At 43.8% G+C, this 16981-nt stretch overlaps 8 protein-coding genes and 1 long non-coding RNA gene across 13 annotated transcripts, besides 3 other annotated features; 6 read left to right on the top strand and 3 right to left on the bottom strand.

The window, feature by feature from the left end:
• Positions 1–695: 695 nt before the first annotated feature.
• Positions 696–1526, top strand: CG14566 (uncharacterized protein). Of its 2 annotated transcripts, none has more exons than NM_001275261.1 (2): positions 696–1250; positions 1375–1526. In NM_001275261.1, exon 1 carries the CDS (start codon positions 739–741, stop codon positions 1237–1239), a length of 501 nt encoding a protein of 166 aa, NP_001262190.1. In that variant the 5' UTR covers positions 696–738; the 3' UTR covers positions 1240–1250; positions 1375–1526. The 2 variants fall into 2 exon arrangements, with proteins under 2 accessions (NP_001262190.1, NP_649358.1); NM_141101.2 differs by having other exon boundaries at positions 1372–1526.
• Positions 1527–2574: 1048 nt separating this feature from the next.
• On the top strand, positions 2575–3299 carry CG14567 (uncharacterized protein). The gene has a single exon (NM_141100.3). It carries the CDS (start codon positions 2671–2673, stop codon positions 3241–3243), a length of 573 nt encoding a protein of 190 aa, NP_649357.1. The 5' UTR covers positions 2575–2670; the 3' UTR covers positions 3244–3299.
• Positions 3300–3656: 357 nt separating this feature from the next.
• Positions 3657–4059: a mobile genetic element.
• A 744-nt stretch (positions 4060–4803) lies between these two features.
• lncRNA:CR43888 (long non-coding RNA:CR43888) lies at positions 4804–5139 on the bottom strand. The gene has a single exon (NR_073971.1). It is a non-coding gene; the product is annotated as a long non-coding RNA:CR43888 (long non-coding RNA).
• Positions 5140–6216: 1077 nt separating this feature from the next.
• On the bottom strand, positions 6217–6906 carry CG14573 (uncharacterized protein). Its single transcript, NM_141099.2, has one exon. The coding sequence runs from the start codon at positions 6872–6874 to the stop codon at positions 6296–6298; it is 579 nt and encodes a 192-aa protein (NP_649356.1). The 5' UTR covers positions 6875–6906; the 3' UTR covers positions 6217–6295.
• A 611-nt stretch (positions 6907–7517) lies between these two features.
• Positions 7518–8199, top strand: CG14568 (uncharacterized protein). Its single transcript, NM_141098.3, has one exon. The coding sequence runs from the start codon at positions 7553–7555 to the stop codon at positions 8066–8068; it is 516 nt and encodes a 171-aa protein (NP_649355.1). The 5' UTR covers positions 7518–7552; the 3' UTR covers positions 8069–8199.
• A 223-nt stretch (positions 8200–8422) lies between these two features.
• Positions 8423–8871: a mobile genetic element.
• Positions 8872–9454: 583 nt separating this feature from the next.
• CG14569 (uncharacterized protein) lies at positions 9455–10280 on the top strand. The gene has a single exon (NM_141097.4). The coding sequence runs from the start codon at positions 9484–9486 to the stop codon at positions 10069–10071; it is 588 nt and encodes a 195-aa protein (NP_649354.1). The 5' UTR covers positions 9455–9483; the 3' UTR covers positions 10072–10280.
• Positions 10135–10170: a mobile genetic element.
• Positions 10281–10550: 270 nt separating the features above from the next.
• Positions 10551–11330, top strand: CG14570 (uncharacterized protein). The gene has a single exon (NM_141096.4). It carries the CDS (start codon positions 10577–10579, stop codon positions 11261–11263), a length of 687 nt encoding a protein of 228 aa, NP_649353.1. The 5' UTR covers positions 10551–10576; the 3' UTR covers positions 11264–11330.
• Polr2H (RNA polymerase II, I and III subunit H) lies at positions 11311–12073 on the bottom strand. The gene is made up of 2 exons (NM_141095.3): positions 11889–12073; positions 11311–11817 (listed from the first exon to the last, which is right to left on the bottom strand). The coding sequence occupies exon 2, from the start codon at positions 11810–11812 to the stop codon at positions 11363–11365; it is 450 nt and encodes a 149-aa protein (NP_649352.1). The 5' UTR covers positions 11813–11817; positions 11889–12073; the 3' UTR covers positions 11311–11362.
• A 125-nt stretch (positions 12074–12198) lies between these two features.
• On the top strand, positions 12199–16679 carry CG11247 (uncharacterized protein). Of its 4 annotated transcripts, NM_141094.5 has the most exons (5): positions 12199–12554; positions 12613–12718; positions 14068–14842; positions 15055–15450; positions 15510–16679. In NM_141094.5, exons 3-5 carry the CDS (start codon positions 14267–14269, stop codon positions 16104–16106), a joined length of 1569 nt encoding a protein of 522 aa, NP_649351.2. In that variant the 5' UTR covers positions 12199–12554; positions 12613–12718; positions 14068–14266; the 3' UTR covers positions 16107–16679. The 4 variants fall into 4 exon arrangements, with proteins under 4 accessions (NP_649351.2, NP_001097659.1, NP_001262189.1 ...); NM_001104189.2 differs by lacking the exon at positions 12613–12718 and having other exon boundaries at positions 12332–12554; NM_001275260.1 differs by having other exon boundaries at positions 12332–12718; positions 14278–14842.
• The last annotated feature ends 302 nt before the right edge of the window (positions 16680–16981 follow it).

The following is a 16981-nucleotide window of genomic DNA, read 5'->3' as shown; positions in this document are numbered from 1 at the left end:
AGGATGGTTAAATGTAAATAATAGGTGCAAGCAAAAATATATACAAATTAGTTTTAAATTGCATTTAAGAAATTACTTCAACTACAAATTTGTTTTACTTTATACAAATTTGTCAATATTGTCAGCAAGTCTTAAATCGTTTGATTTTTTTAAACCAATAAGTTATCTAAGTTGAGTATGAGGGTGATTCTAACTATAAAATATATTATTTATATAATAAATGGCTTTTAGGTGCCATAATTAAATTCAGTACAACATAAGTTTTAAATATTTCAAGGCTTCGGGCATTGGACTAAAATAGATTTTTGTCCGCTTCCATTTAACCAATATCCTTTAACTTCGCTCCAAAATTTACGACTAGCCATTAATTTCACCGTCCATCACATTAAGAGCGTTTTAATGTTGACCGATTGGTTTAATCGAGGTGGAGACACTCTCAGATTTTGGACTGATTTCTGGCGAAACCTCGGACATCTACATCTGCTTCCTATTTCTGGTCACGTCGTGGGCGCATAAAGACGCCGCAGACACCGCCGATCGTGGGTAACCAAGACCATAGTGGAGTGCCGACGTCAGACCGTAGGTCCAAAAAAGGATGCCCACGCTGGGTCCACGCGCCGCACACTAAACAGGTGCCCATCCAAGTCCTACCTATAAAAGCGCCCATGGAGGCTCTTCCAGTCATCAGTCGTTGGTTCAGCCTTCCCACAGATACACTTGAATCCATCAATCTCCACCATGGCAAAGCTCCAGGTTATCCTTATTGCTGCAGCCCTCAGCCTGTTGGCCGTTTCCCAAGCCCAGCAACAGCGCTATTCGCAGCGCCTAAGCCGCGGACGTTCGAGGTACTCCGCTCGGCAGGAGCTGGCTCCCGCTGACGCAGCTGATCCGGATGCCGTCACACCCTATCCCTCGGCAGATGAGCTGAAGCCGGAAGTGCCCTTCGACGAGGCTGCTGCTCCCTCGGCCGCCGGGCCCACACCGGATGCCGTCTATGGACCGCCCGATGCTGCTCCTAACAGCGTTCCCGACGAGGTCTACGGCCCACCGGACGTGACCGGAAACGATCTGCCCGCTGCCGCCGACATTCCGGCGGAGCAGCAGGCCCGTTTGGTAGCTGCCAGGAGGGCCGCCAACTACCGGAGAGTAGCTAAGCCCGTGGCCTATCGCCGTCCACTTTCCGCCGCAGCTCGTCCGGCCAAATTGAGTGCTGCCCGCTCCACCGTGCGACGCTTCTAAGTGAAAATCAGGTAAGGCTTTGAGAACTCATCAAGAATAACTTTTGAACACCAAAAAAACAATAAACAATGAAATGATTAACCATATAGAAGATCCTTTAAATATTTCTTTCTATTTTGCTTGCAATTCCAGCAGCCAACTCAAAACAAAAACCCATGACGATCCAACCAGCCACGATGACGACAAAAACACACACAGAAATTCTTTTTCACCTGATCCCACACTCTACACATAAAAAAATCACACATCCGATTATAATATAATGCAAATAAATCTGGTTTCGAGATAAAACGAACTTCTTTTGGCAGTCATACCAGTGAATCACTTCGGTACAGACGGGAAAGAAACTTTCCTAGACGCGTCCAAAAGCCAATTTTCAGCCAACTTGATCAAGAAGCTATTGGTCACCGAGAGAGTGGGTAAAGGGGAAGACCTGGAACCGGTTTGGGAACGCACGCTTCGCAAACTGGTGACGAATTTGGGATTGCCCCGACCGCAAAAAAAAAAAACAAGAAATACGGCAGTCTGAGCTCCGAGTGAAAAATAAATACTCTAATCTTGAACTCGATCCAGGGCAGTCTGGGTAATCAGTGTGGGAAAAAATTCAGAGGTTTCAAAAGAGAGATAATGAAAAACAAATTATTTTTTCTTATAGAAACATGATAACAAGAAATTCAAATAAAAACTGCACGTTAAAATGGTTTCCAGCACGGTAAAAAGAATAATTACAACATTAAGAACATTAACTGCACTTATGGAATCATAAATATGACAAAAAGTTCAAAACAAAAGTTATGAGGAAAAGTTCTCTAGGAATTATCCGGAAGAATAACTATATTCCAGCACACATAATCACCAAATTCAATGATTCATTTAATTGCATTTTCAAATTTGAAATGTTCGCGAATTGTCAAGGGTCGAAGCAAGAGTATTTTTCGCCATTAAGATAAGCACATTACACATCACAAAGTAAGGAAGTTAAGGAATTATTCCCTTCGACAATAAAGCACCTATACCTATATCTTCACAATACAACTACTACAAGATTGAACATTTAATTAGTCGCATTAAAAGTCATTACTATAGTATACACCGAAAAGAAACTATGCAGTTTCACATATATACGTCTTTTTAACCACTATTAAAAATGCCTTCACTTTTTATTTGCCTTCCCTTGATATACGAAGTGAAATTCATATTTAGCTTGGATACTTTAAAAACGCAATTTATAATAATAAATTTTTCTTTCTGTGCAACTCGTTTGATTTGAAGAAAAGCTGCTGTGGAGCAGAGAGCCAAAGCTTATTTAAATGATCTTCCCAGCCGCCTGTACTCAGTTGTCGTAGAAGATCAGACCGGATTACTTCGAGTAAAGCTGCCGGAGAAACGCGTGCAGAAAGTGAAATTTTCATTGCAACAATGTTGAGACGAATGTTTGCCGTGGCCATCATTGCCATGACTTTGTTGGAAAATATTCGAGCCCAACGGCCCTCCTTTGCGGGATTGAGGCCACCAGGTGGACTAAGTCAGAAGGACAAGTACCACGCAACTCAAAACACAGCCGTCGAGAATATCACCGGAGTGGACATAGCTACGAGATTTGGAGAGCCATCCAGTTCGCAGAGGCCAGCTCTAGTCAATCTACCGTTTGGAGCCTCCCAGAAGCCGCCGATTGGAGTTCCCCTAGTACTGCCAATAAGTGGGTCTGCTGCGGAGGCGGCTCCCACAGTGGCCAACCGATTTGGAGCAGAGGACAGTCCACAGTTCACAACGCAGCCCACCAGTTCCACAGCCGGAAGACCCGCAACATCAGTGGCCCCCGTTTTCAACCAGCTGCCCATCGATGCCCATGGTGACCGCGAGTGGGTCAACCACTTGAGTCAGCTGCCCGTGGAGCAGCAGCCCTTCTGGTTCATTAATTACCAGGCCATTGAGGCCCATCGGAATAGCTCGAGACCGAATGTGGGTGGCCTGGAGACGCGGGCATCTTTCTTCCGCGGTTAACTATTGAAATTAATAACAACAATGAGATTTTTACTTACTCAAATATGTGCGAATTTAAATATAGAATTACCTATTTATTTTATATAATGAAAAGCAAGATTTGTGTTTATAGGTGACGATAAGGGAAACAACTCAAAGTTGATAAGATTGATGGCTTGAAAATTAGTTAACAACAGTAGGCTTTGATCACCTTAAAAGAAATAATCTACAAGCTAAACATTACATATTACCAAACAGAAACATAGTCGTTCGACTTTTTAAAAAAGTCAAGTACTCTCAATCCATATATTTTTTCCCTCGTTCAGATCGAACAATCAAATCAGATTTTAATTTCTTCGTGTATATACAGCAGCCGCAGTGATGTGATCTCAGAAACAATTTAAGCTAGAAAGCTCTTAGTTACTCTACGGGTGTACTAGACTCGAAGAGAGTATGTATCAGGTAAAACGAAGTATTTCCGACCATATGATGTATATATATTCTTGAACAGAATCACTAACCAAGTCGATCTGGCCACGTCAGTCTGTTCGTTCGTATGAAAGTTAAACGCTTTTAAAAAGGGTTTTGATTTTTCTATTTTATTGTATTTTATATCGGTATACCACATCATAATAGACAAAGGGGCGTGTCTATTCCCCCACAAAACGCTTCAAACTGTTATACCCACACTTGTGAAAAATGTTGAAATTGTATTATTTTTTTTTTTAATATTTTCCAATATTGATGCCAGAAAAATGTTGAAATTTCTCGTTCGCTCGTCGACAAGCTGAGTAATGGGTATCTGACATTCGGGCAACTTGACTATAGCGTTTTTTCATATTGTACTTATATACATCGAAATGATTTTCGTTTACAAAGTAAGGTTATAAAATATAAACCTGTGTGATAAAAGAATTGCAAAATCAAATTTCAGAAATGTGTTATTTCTGGGATTCGCCCATGGTCACCCCCACAACCACTACGTCCACAATAGAATGTAAATTAATTCCCTATTTGGATGCAAATTCACAACTTTGTGCGCATAGAGACACTTCATTACTTTTAAATGTTTACTATAAATTTGATGTTCATTAAAATAGAAAGAAACAAACTTGTGTTCAAATAAGGAGGATGCTGCGACTGTGGGATAAGTGTTACTTGCAGTACTTGGTTAGGTTAAGAAAAAACCATGTAATATTGGTATGTGTTAAAGGAATGAGTAGCCTAAAAAATGGTGCAGGTTATTGGCTGAATAAGTGTAATACAATTGGGGAGGTGATTAAAGGAGCCCAAACATTTTAAAATGTACAAGATTTGAAGAGCCTTTACTTCGCAACAGGATATTATCAAGCTTTTTATGGATCACCCCAAAGGTCGTCCTTTTTGTGGCTTCTGCCCTCCAAGTCAGAGGAGTTTGTCAGCCATGTCCAACTTGAAACAGCCGCCCTTGGACCAGCAGCCCTTTTGGTTTCTAAACTATTAAGCAATCGAAGAACTAAGACACGAAGGAATTAGTTGAACGGTTGGCGATTTTTTTTTCATAATTTTCAGTTTGAAAATCATTATTGAGAGAATGAGGATGTCCTTTACTTCTTTTATTAATTTTATTTAAAGTTTATTTACAAACATTTTAATTTGGTCTGATCTTAACATAGATTTCATATAATTAATTATTAGGCGCAACATTTGGATGTTAGCAAATTAAACAAATAATTTCTCAACGAATATCTATATATTGCTTGTCTTCCTCCGGATATACAACTTTATCCCCAACAGGTGGCCTCTGTGTGGCAACACCAGGTGAATCCAGTGCCTTGGTTAGTTCAAGGAGAGCCACAATAATGATCATCAAAAATTTGAACATATTTGCACAGGATATTAGCATTTTCCTAAATAATGTTGCACATCGTCTCTGTACAAACTAATCCTGGATAACAGATGAGGGTATTTATATAAGCTTTAAACCTTACAAAATGCTCTATTAAAAATGGTAAGTATGTGTTATTTATGTGTTCAAAGGTGTGTTTATGCATGTCATTTAAATGTGCATACCCGGCACTCTTAGAGTAAAGGGGTGTGTTAGACTCATTGAAAAGTAGGTAACCGATAGGAACAAGCTATAAAGTATAAGGTTTCTTGACCAGAATCACTAGCTGAGGTTATCTTACCGTGTCGGTCCGTCCGCGTACCGAAATATTTTTAATATTTAGAATAACTTAAATATTAAAACCAAATGTCCGTAAGTATGATCCTTTACACTGCTCCGTCATCAAGTTGAAAGGCCACCATTCACCAATCATATTGCGCAGACTAAAAAATATCTTAGCAAGCCATTACACTGGTGACCCAGCCACTATAACTAGAATAAAACAAAGCATTAAAAATGCATTGGAAATGGGAAGCCTTTCACAAAAGACCATACAAATCCGCTAAAAGTATGCGATGGGAACAAGGAACCCTTTAAACGCTTCCGAGGCAATTCACATGTCAAGGATATGCAAAGAATTCCGAACAGGAGTTCGTCCAGAATAGGTCTGATATAAGTTTTTCTTAAAGGCAAATGGCTTGCACTGAATTTTAGAGAACTGAAATCTTTGAGCTGTGTGTAAACAAATTTGCATCCATTTCGACAATTTAATATTAACCATTAAAAGCAATTATTTCTCATGCAATTATTATTTCTCGACAATCGGTAGATGTTGAATAATAATATAAATTATTAATAATTCAAAATAACACAGTCAGATGGACTGACACGTATAGATGAGCACACTGCTGATTATCCTCCCTTCTCCACTTACTTTCACATAATACGTTTTGATTAAATACGAAATACTAAATTATTTACGTAAATGATAACTTATTTGTTTGATATTGGAGTCGGGATATTTAATTTATTAATTAGTTTCGCTTATCATATCACTGGTTTCTATTTAGACTTTTTGGACTGAGTTTACTTAAAATGTAAGGAAAACAAGCAGACGAACCATTTTTAAACATATTAGCAGAAATATATTTTTAACAACAAATTGCAATCCAAACAGAACAAATTAAGAGAAGGCAACTAGCGTTACTACCAGCCTAGTTGCTGGGGAGCAGCGCTGTAGGCTGCCAGGTAATACGGCTGCTGGGCACCCACATAGTAAAACTGGGGCGTGGCCAGTGCTGGAGCCTGAGCTACTGGAACCAGCGAAGCCACTGGAGCCACAGCCGCATCCACGGGCAGCTCCTCCAGGCGAGCTGTGCGTTGGCGGAGCAGCTTTGGCTTAGCCAGCTGCAACTTGCCCAATCTATGGCGGCTGCGCAGGCGGGCCGGAGCAGAGGATGGTGTGGTGGCCTCAAGTGAGCTCTCCTCGGTGTCCACCTCCTCGTTCTCTGGGCTAGGCTCGAAGGTGTCCACTGGTGGATCCTGTTCCGAAGGCAAGGCATCTGTATCCACATCCTCGGGAGGTCCGTAGGTCAGCGCGGGCTGTTCGGCGGCGGGTTTAAGCTCAGCAGCCGAGGGGTAGGGGGTGGGAGCCAGCTCCTGCCGGGCGAACGCCACCGGACGCAGGCGCAGAGTCCGCCGAAGTGGTGCCTGTGCCGCACAATTCACCGCGCTGATGGCCGCCAGCAGGAGGAGGAGCGAACTGAAAAACTGGTAACGTGCCATGATCGTGGGACTAGCAGTTGAGCTGTGTTTGCTGTCGTATATGGAGCTTTAACTTTTATACTTCCAAGTGCCGCAGCGGTGGCCCTGCTCATCGGTGGTCACTGGTCAGCGATTCTAGCCCAGCCAACAACGCCGTGAATTTTAAGCAGAGCGCCGCGATTTGAAATCCATCAATGCGTATGCATTGTATGTCAAGCAGGCGCCGCACAGTGGAGTGGAATTTAAAGTGCTAGCAGATCTATAGCCCTAGTTGCCCATGCCCATGTGGACCATTGGCCACATGCTTAGTATATAAAAAGGGAAGTAGGTTAGAAAGAAATTCATTAGCTCAGTTAAAGTAATGACATATTTATAAAATTATAGAATTACGTTAGAAAACATACAAGTCAACGAATGACATTCGTTACTAGTTCGACTTCTTTGGTTGCAACCCATTCCTCATCCGCAGTGGTTCCACGTAAAGTGTCAAAGTTAAGTGCCCGCGGGTTATAATTAACGGCCAATGGTTATGGCTTAGACATGGGCCCTTGACTAAATATTGTCACGTCCGTAGGCCAACGAAAGGGTGTCCCTCGGTGAGCCAAATATACCCGAGTGGCCGAAAACTTCAGTTGGTATAAAAGGCGCGAAACTGGCAGCCACTGACAACATTCTAAGACAACTCAGCAGCAGCTCAACATGGCCCACAAGTTCATCTGCTCCCTGCTCCTGATCGCAGCCATGGCTGCCGTTTCTGTTGCAGAGCCTACCAGATTCCGGGGACGATTTTCCCGCCTGCAGTTTGCCCGTCAGGAGCAGGCTCCAGGGGATCAGGCAGTTCCGGCCGACCCCGCCGTGGATATTGCACCTACGCCGGCCTCAGCCCCTTATCCGCCAGCAGGAGTGACACCGGAGGTGCCCTTCGACCTGCCCACGGAGACTGAAGCGCAACCTGATCTTACCTACGGACCCCCAGATGAGCCCGACAACACCTACGGCCCTCCCGATAACACTTACGGACCACCTGCTGAGCCGGAAAACACCTATGGACCGCCGGCTGATGGCCCAGTGGACCAGGCCCCTGCTGCCGATCCCGTGCCCGCCGGCTTGATCCAGCCTCGTAACGAACGCCTCCTCAGTCGTCGTCCGACCCCAGAGAAGCTTCGATCCGCTCAGATTATCCGCTCTGGATCAGTTCTGGTGTACACCATCTGAAATGGGTCAACCCTAATTTGCTAGAAATCAAATGGAATCGACTCATTAGGATATGCATTTATTACTTTGTCGCTAAATAAATTGTTGTTGAATATTTTAATTTAAATAATAAAATAATTGCGTTAATATTCAAGCCACCCTTTTGTCATAAATTGAAAATTGCAAAATATGTCTGTCTTGTTGTTAGTGAAGCAAAACATATTTAATTTGTTGTTGGAGCTAACAGATATATGAACGCATTTGCTTTTCTATTAAGATCTTATTTTCTTAATCAGGATCAAATCACAAAAGTGATTCGGGAGTCTCAACTACAAGTTACCCTGTGCTCTATTATCTATTAAAAATCTTGTCCAAGCAGTATCAAACAAGAAATCCTATATTCGGCTTCCCTGCTTATCAGATACCAACTACTCAGCTAGTGGAAATGCGAACGCGAACTTGCATACTTTTCCTGGAATATCGATAGATATTGGTGAATAAAATGCGTTGCATAAACTTTTTTGTCAATCAACAGAAATTTACAAGACTAATAAAAATATGCAAAATGTCAAAACAATTTGCAAACGTGTGGGCGTTGCAGTTTTGTGTGGTTCGTGGGCGTTAGAGTGGGCGTTTCTCTAGAAGCTGTGAGCTGTAAGCTGTAAGCTTAATCTCAACCCTCTAGCTTTTATAGTTCCCGAGATCGAGACGTTCATACGGACAGACGGGCATGGCCAGATCGACTCGGCTATTGATCCTGATCATATATGTATATACTTTATATGGTCGGAAAAGTTTCCTGTTACATAATTTTCAACACATCTTACTCTACGAGTAAGGAGTATGAATACTATATTTTTTAACCCGATTTTCACTTACCATGATAAAAACTCAAAGCTCAGAATATAATAATTTTTGGTAAGGCAAATGAGTGTTCCAAAAGCCAAGCTAATAGTAAATAACATTGTTTTTGAATTCGATCGACCCTGATTGAAACTGTCCAAATGTTGCAAATGGGTGGGACGTGCTTTTAAAAGTGCGTGCTTGATGGATTTTTTCACAGCCTATTCTGTTTTGCATGAATACAAAGTTCATCAAATAAAATTATGAACTGCCAAGAACCCAAAACCAAACAAACTCGAGTGTTCACAGCTCACTCCAAGTGTTAATGAATGATTTGCGAAGGAGGGAAAGGGTGGCCTATTCCAAATCATAGCATTGGAAAATCAATTTCGAAAAAGGGTCACGTATCGGGTATTAAGCTGAAGCTACATTGCCGCCGATCAGCGCAACATAATCAAAGTTTTACCGGGAATAAGAGCCTGAAACTGAAAGTGACGAGCATAAATTATAGCAGAATTCGATCTGGTAGCTTGGGGCTATAAATACGTCGTGTCGGATCGAGAAATCAGAACAGAAGCCCTTCAACCGCGAAAATGTTTAAACCGACTGGCGCACCAATTGCTATTCTTGTCCTGAGCCTGTTGGCGCTGAGCTCCGCGGAGCCGATCCGCCGGAGGTTCTTGGCGCGCCAAGTGGAGGCTATACCCAGTCCTTCGCCCACCGGATATCCGGAGGCGGGCATCACCCCGAGTGTTCCCTTCGATTTACCCAGTTCGACTGTCAAGCCGGAGAACACTTATCTGCCGCCTGATAACACCTATGGACCTCCGGACAACACATACGGGCCACCAGATAACACTTATGGACCTCCAGAGACCGACTCCGTGCCGGCTATTGCTCCCGAGGCTGAGCCGCTACCAGAGAATCCCATCGAGACTGATGATATTCCAGAGACTGAGGAAGCATCGGTTGACGGTGCCAAGCTGCAGCCCGCTGATGAGGACGCCGAGGAGGATGAACCGCAGCTGGATGTTGCTGAGGATGGCACTGTGATCGTTGTAGCTAGCAGTCTTGACCAGCCACAGTCCGTCCAGTCCGCCCGACTCTACCAGCGATTTCCGCAAGGACGGCGTTCCCAGAGGCCCGTTCCTCAGCGTCTAATCCTGCGTCGCAGTTGGTAGACTTTAAAACTTTAGCGTAAGCAAATACGTCACTGCGTCAGACTTAAGGAAATATCATACAGGCAAAGACTCTAGAATAATTATTCTAGTGTCTTTGATACAGGGCTGGAATCTATTCTAACGATATCATGCACTCACCGTACACAGAAAATATATTTACAAAATATTACTTACAAAATTCAATTTAAAATGAAATCCATACTGAAACTAATAGGAAAGCGTTATATTTATTATTTTTTTTATTCCTGTGTAAAAATAATATACAATTATTTTGTATAAGCACTCCCTTTTAAAGAAATCTAACCACACATTTTCATAACAGCCAGTACTTACACGCGCCTTAGTCACCACCTCCATGGGCACGTATCGTTGGACCTGGCTTATAAGTCATCGGCCTCGAGGTTTCTTCGGGCGTTTGAATTGGGCAGTTCCCAAGGGCATTCCTAGGGGGTATTTATAGGCGCCACTTAGCCGCCCATGCAGCAGTTCATGTCAGCACACCACAATGTCCGGTTATCCAAGTGCTTCTCTGGTCACCTTTGCGCTTTGTTCCATTCTTTGCCTGAATGGAATTGAAGGCAGTCATCTGAGGTTCCCAGGACCCGCGGCGGGAAGGTTTCTGCAAAGACAGGAACAAGCCCCATATCCACCAGCAGGCCTGGTCCCCGATCCGCCATTCGACCTGCCAACGGAGGAGGCGGTTGAATTTCCTCAACCGGAGGATACATATGGCCCTCCACCTGAAACATACGGACCACCGTCTTTGGTGGAAGCGCCAGCTGAGGTCTACGGCCCACCGGACCAAATTTATGGACCTCCCGATCAGACCTACGGACCTCCAGACCAGCCAGCCAATGATGACAGCTCCAACACATTGCCACAAAGCGCAGCTATAATTAATTTGGCAAGTCTGCCGCTACCACCCCAGGCTCAGTATGTTCTGCCGCTTCTGAACCGACTTTCTGCCTTCCGCCCGCAGCGTCCGGTTCTGCGGACTCCGCAGCGACGGCCGGCTAAGCTTACGGTTCGTCGTCGGCCAGATGCGGTCAAGATTGTGAATGCTATTAGGCCTACTCCAGTGTTCCCATCGACTCCGCAGGCTTTGCCCTTCGTGGATCGCCACATTCCTTTTCGCCCACGGCCATCTCGCCTGATAGTCAATGCGCCTTTCAGACGCCCATCCAGGCAATAGACTACTTCTTTCAGCACTCCAAGCAATGTCATGAATACACTGTAAATAAAGTTTGTTGTCTATGTCTAATTTGCGATCGAAAATAATTAGGTAGAAAATTCAGAAGGCCAGCCGCTTCATCAGCAGGTACATGTGCTGGTCCACCTCGAAGCCATGAAGATTGTTGGCGTCACCCTGAAGTCGCATCAGCAAGCCGCCGAATGACACGTAGGCGGAGAGCCGGGAGGCCTCATTGTGTGCTTCGTCGCCCTCGATCCTGTAGATCTTGCCGTACATCACGTACTCAAAGCTGTCCGCCCGCGTTCCCTCGTGCTCCATTGGATTGTACTCCCCGCTGTCCGGGCAACCATCCTCGCGCAGGGTGGTGGCCAAAACCAGGCGGAACTTGTCGCCCAGCTCCATGGGGTATAGCCACGAGTTGATGTCCAGGATGAGGTCCATCTTAAACGACTCGGACTCGCAGTGCAGGCGGGATACACGGTCGAACTTTTTGCCCTCCGGATCCATGTCCTTTACGTTGAAGATGTCCTCAAAGAGTACTCCAGCCATTTTAACTGAAATGTAGTATTTGATGAGTTATTGCTTTGAAGTCAGTTTAGTGGAGCTCCAAAAACGCACGCCTTACCTTGAGTCGGCTAATTAGATTTTATACGTATTTGATCTTATATGCGGAGGTAAATGCGTGTTCTTTTATGAACTGGGTTTATATCAGCAGAATTTTATTATATTTAAACTGTTAGCGACTAATATTTATTTCTTAAATATTTTGCATGCGCGTGTTAAGTATGAGAGATGCCAGATCTTTCTGGCGGCTTGAGTGTTGCCACACGTCTGCGATTTCAGTGAGCAAAGTGGTCACGTTCAGCAGGCTGTGATTTCAGTGTGTAAAAGAAGTCACGTTCAACAAAGTGTGCCTCACTTTGTTCTTACTGAAATTTCAATAAATATTGCAGTGATACTGCGCAATGTGATTTTTAACTTATTTATAACTTATTGCGCCGCAACCTACACGTTATTGGATTTTCTCTAACTAGTGACTGTGCATCACGCTCCCATCTGTGGCCGCGCAGACAGAGAGTCCCAGTGTGACCGTCTATCGGTGAATACACATCACTAACATTAAGAACAACATCGAAAAACCACCGAAAACTGTTATTTATTTTGCTGGACAAAACGCAGTATTGGCTTAGAATCGGCAAACCCGCAAAGTCCCACAAAGGTTAAGCCGCAGGCAGCACGATGGATACACCTTGAGGAGCCAGTCGGACTGCCACCTAGCGGATTGCAAAAAGTATGTACACACAGCTCGTGGTGTCGAAATTAAAAACAAATAAGAAGCGAACTCATAGTCGGACGCGGAATGCATAGGAAGTCCAGGTGTGTCCCATTCGGGGTGATGCTAAGTTTCCTGTGGATCGAAGGCCCTTAGCCTAGCGACTCCTGCTTTTTGCGAAGGTAAGTCCACGCCCGGTGGGGCTTTGGTGTTGGTGTTGAATGTGGAGCCCCTGGGCCAAATGTGTAGCATATGTGTATAATGGATTGCTTTACGTATATGAGTGCTGTGGTGCTGGTTCATTAATTACTAACAATCGGTTGCAAGACCCCGAAAACTACACAGTCGTCGAGTTTTGTGCCCCGAATACGAAAGACTTCAACGGCCCCTACCCTCATCCAGCGACCGCCGCCGCCTTAACCCTTACCCACCCCCATAACCCCGCCTATTTAGCATTACAAAACTGCTGTTATGTATTCACTTCTTTATTTTCGCTTTTTGTGTGTGATTTTCGCTGTCGTTCGTGCTTTTTGCCCTGTTCTCTTTCAATTTCGATTCCCAGCTGCGGATTCTAGCTTAAATTCGCTTTTTCAACAGTTTGGTCGAGGGCCGTTGTGCTGCTAAAGTGAGTTAGTTTTCAGCTTCTGCGGGTGCGGCTCTAATGAACCATTAACCCTCCGCAGGGGGAGGGGGTTGCTTGGCACTGGAATCGGAATCGGAGGGTTCCCAATCTGCTTGCCAGATGTTCGTCCCAGCCCAGGGTCATCGTAATCGCTCTCTTGCAGTTGCATTTTCAGTGTTCTCGCTTTTCATTGGAAACTCCGCCGCCTCGGAGAACAGACGCCGCGGGATCGAAAACGCTCAGGTTGCACAGCTTTATCTCGATATCTTTTTATAGCTCTACCGTGATTTTAGTGAAAGCGGTGGATTGCTTATCAGTTGTTGCCTTCCTCGGGATCTTATCAGGCGGTTTCTCCATCTCGCTCCCGCCCAAACAAAAGATTAAGACAACAAACTAAGAATTTTTTTTGGAAGCTTACGTTCGCTGGAAATGTCAATTGATAATGCGACCCACTTCAAGACTTGGGCTCCTAGCTCTGTACACCGTGAAAAACAGTCCACAACCTTCCGTTGTTAACTAGATTTGTAAAGAAACGAATATATTTTCTAATTGGATAGCCAATGAATTGCAATTAATTAATTAATTATGATAAACAACGTCTAAAAATCTCAAGTGATTTCGACAACACTGCAAAAATAGTAAGAACTATTGCATTAACGTAAAAAGTGCCATGCTTTTCGAAGCCCCTAAATATGCAAATCCACCAATTTTGGTAATATTTTTCCTGTGCATAGGTCTTATCACTGTTGACACAGCTGGAGTTTCTGTTCCGTTGCTGTTTCTCTTCTTGTTTCTGTTTCGGCTTCACTTGCGGTTACTATTTCTGTCTGTGTTTTTGATTCTCCGTCTGCTTCGGAACGTGGCGCTCGGCGAGTGGAGAATTAAAACAGCTCTTAACTTTTTTTGCAGCCCATCTGAACTAATCCAAACCAAAGGTGAATGGGAACTATCCTAGAAGTAGCAATCGAACCAAAAAATACGAATACCCTAAATTACATACGTAGAACATTAACCCTAGAAGTAAAGACAAACGCAGCAGGTGCCGGTGTTTCCCAGGAAGCGGTCCCCAGAAATTTAGTTACGAATCCAAATAATAAAAACCAAACAAATGGTACGCAGCCGTCGTAGTGTGTCCAAGGAGGATGCCGTCTCTCTGCTCACAGACAGCGGCATATCGCTGTCTTCGCCGCCGGCGGCGAGGGAATCCTCACCAGGCCCTACGCTTGCGATCAAAAGGAGGAAGAGCAGCTTGGCAAGTCTGCGCGATGCTTGTGTGGACGAGGAGGAGGACGACGGCGGAGAGCAGGACTCAAAGGATGATGATTACGTGCAACCGCAGCTTAAGAAGTCTGCCCGAAAGGGCGAACCGGTGAAACGCAAGCACCATGTCTGCAGTCAATGCTCCAAAGAGTTCGGTGGCAAGACGGATCTGCAGCGCCACATGCTTATCCACTCGGACGAACGACCGCACAAGTGCAAGGATTGTGGCAAGAGCTACCGCCAGGCGGTCAACCTGAAAAATCATATCACCACCGCCCACGAGCATCGGAAACAGTTCGTTTGTTCCCAGTGCCCAAAATCATTCGCCCTCAAGGAGCGCCTGCGGCTCCACATGCGCCTCCACTCTGGCGAGAAGCCCTATCCTTGCGACCTCTGCGACAAAAAATTCGCCCGAGGAGGTCAAGTGAGTAATACGACATTCCATTTTTAACTGAGATTTAACAATTAATTTTATATTTTTCTCATAATTTGATTTATTATAAACTTAAATAATAATATTTATTATAATAATTAAATATAAATAAGTGTATTTAATAATGAACTTTCTATTAGGCTTTTGTTTTTATAGGTCTTAACCATTGGTGTTCCTAATATATATTATCATTTATATTGCAGCTGCAACAGCACATGGTTTCTCACCACAAGACGAGTATCCAGCAGTTCAACTGCACTAAGTGCTCGGCCAGCTTCTCAACCAACGCCAATTTACGGGTGCACATGGAGCGACACGAGCAGGGCATGGAGCACCGGTGCAGCATCTGTGAGAACCAATTCGCCAACGAGCTGGCCCTGCGAGCGCACATAAACCAGGAGCACCACAAGCTGACGCAATTTGAGTGCGAGATATGCCATAAGATGATCGAGCCGGACGAGGATTTGGCCACTCACATGCAGAGGCACACCGCTGTTAAGACCCACGTCTGCGAGGTGTGCAACACATATTTCACCCAGAAAAGCCAGTACAATGTCCATATGCGAATGCACACGGGAGAGCGCCCCTATCAGTGTAGGGTAAGTTGAAAGGGTGTTAGCTTGCATGCAGCCGTAAATTATGTTTCTACTTCCATCAGATCTGCCACCAGACCTTTGCCCATTCAAGCGTACTAAAACTGCACATCCGAAAGCATACGGGGGAAAAACCCTTTCGCTGCCAGCTGTGCGAAGACGAAGTAGCCTTTTCTCAGCTGGCGCACCTAAAGAACCACATGAAGAAGATACACAAACAGCAAAAGCCCTACATGTGCGAAGGCTGCCACGATTTCTTTAAGATCAAGGTGGAGCTGCAGTCGCATGTTGAGCACTGCGCCAAGTGTCCAGTTGACGGGGACAAACCCAGTGGCAATCAGTCTGAAGATGCGCAAATTCTCTCTGTCTTAAGATTTAACATGGCAGTGGTACTGAAGAAAATTAGCTCCGCTCAAAAGCTGCGCCAGTTGGGCTACGAGAAGCGTCTAATCGATAACGTTATCATTGCATCCTTGAAGCTGGCTCAGCGACAATCCCATGACGACGCCACGATGACCCCATTGGCCAGACTCCGGCTAAATGTGGAGGAATTTCTTAAGTGGATTGTGCCAGCCCCCACTATGCAGAAATTCAGCGACGAATTGTTGTCTATAGACACGATTCTTGAGAAAATTGCTACCATGTATATGAAACAGAAGTAGAATCCAGGAGTTGATAGCCAACGCCAAATGCGAGTGTGCCATAGAAGAAGGATTTGTAGAACTAGTTCTTGCCATTTAGTTTAGTGTTTAGTAACCCAAAGTTGCAGAACGAAACCCAACCAAATAATTTATCCCAAAGATATATACTTTGTAGTACAGGTCATTTTAATGAATTACTACCCTTAATCCCAATTTTGCTGCTACCAAAAAGTATAATTTGAAGAATGTATGAGTTAGTGTTGTCATAATAATTTCCCTATTAAAGGAAATTAGTTTAAGAACGAATTTCGATGCAATAATTTATAAAATAATAGGCATAACACGATTGAAACCTGAAATATTTTTGTATGCTTAGTCTTGCCAGAGCAACAGATTGTCCCGGAGTGAATCTATAACAGCTCAAGTACAATACAACTCATTGTGGCCATGCTTGTAAAATTAATAAGCTTAATGCATTTAGTTGCCATTTGTCTTTTCCAACAAAAGTGCAAAATCTGAAGTGTACAACTGAAATGCAAATCAAAATACGCAAGTGAAAAAATGAAATGAATAATAAATATTATTTGTGACTACAACCCAACACTGGATATTAGTTTTTCGGACTTTTTAATCATGAAACAATTTGCAGCAAGTATTATTTTCGCTTATTTTTAAGATTTCGTAAGTCTGCGAGCTTACGTAAGAGTTAGAGAAAGTTTATGAGAACGAATGATAAAAAGAACACATTCCCTTAACTAAGAGTGAGCACGTCCACTATCCCACAAAGCTGCTCCCACACTTTTGAATATATTAATATTAATTTAATAATTTTGGTTTTTATTATTATTATTGAAAGTTTCTATGTTTATTCCAAAAGGATTTTGGCCGTCTACAAC

The sequence above is a fragment of the Drosophila melanogaster genome, chromosome 3L (genome assembly GCF_000001215.4).
Source record: "Drosophila melanogaster chromosome 3L".
NCBI classification, from domain to species: Eukaryota; Metazoa; Arthropoda; class Insecta; order Diptera; family Drosophilidae; genus Drosophila; species Drosophila melanogaster.
This window is presented reverse-complemented; position numbering and strand designations above follow the sequence as displayed.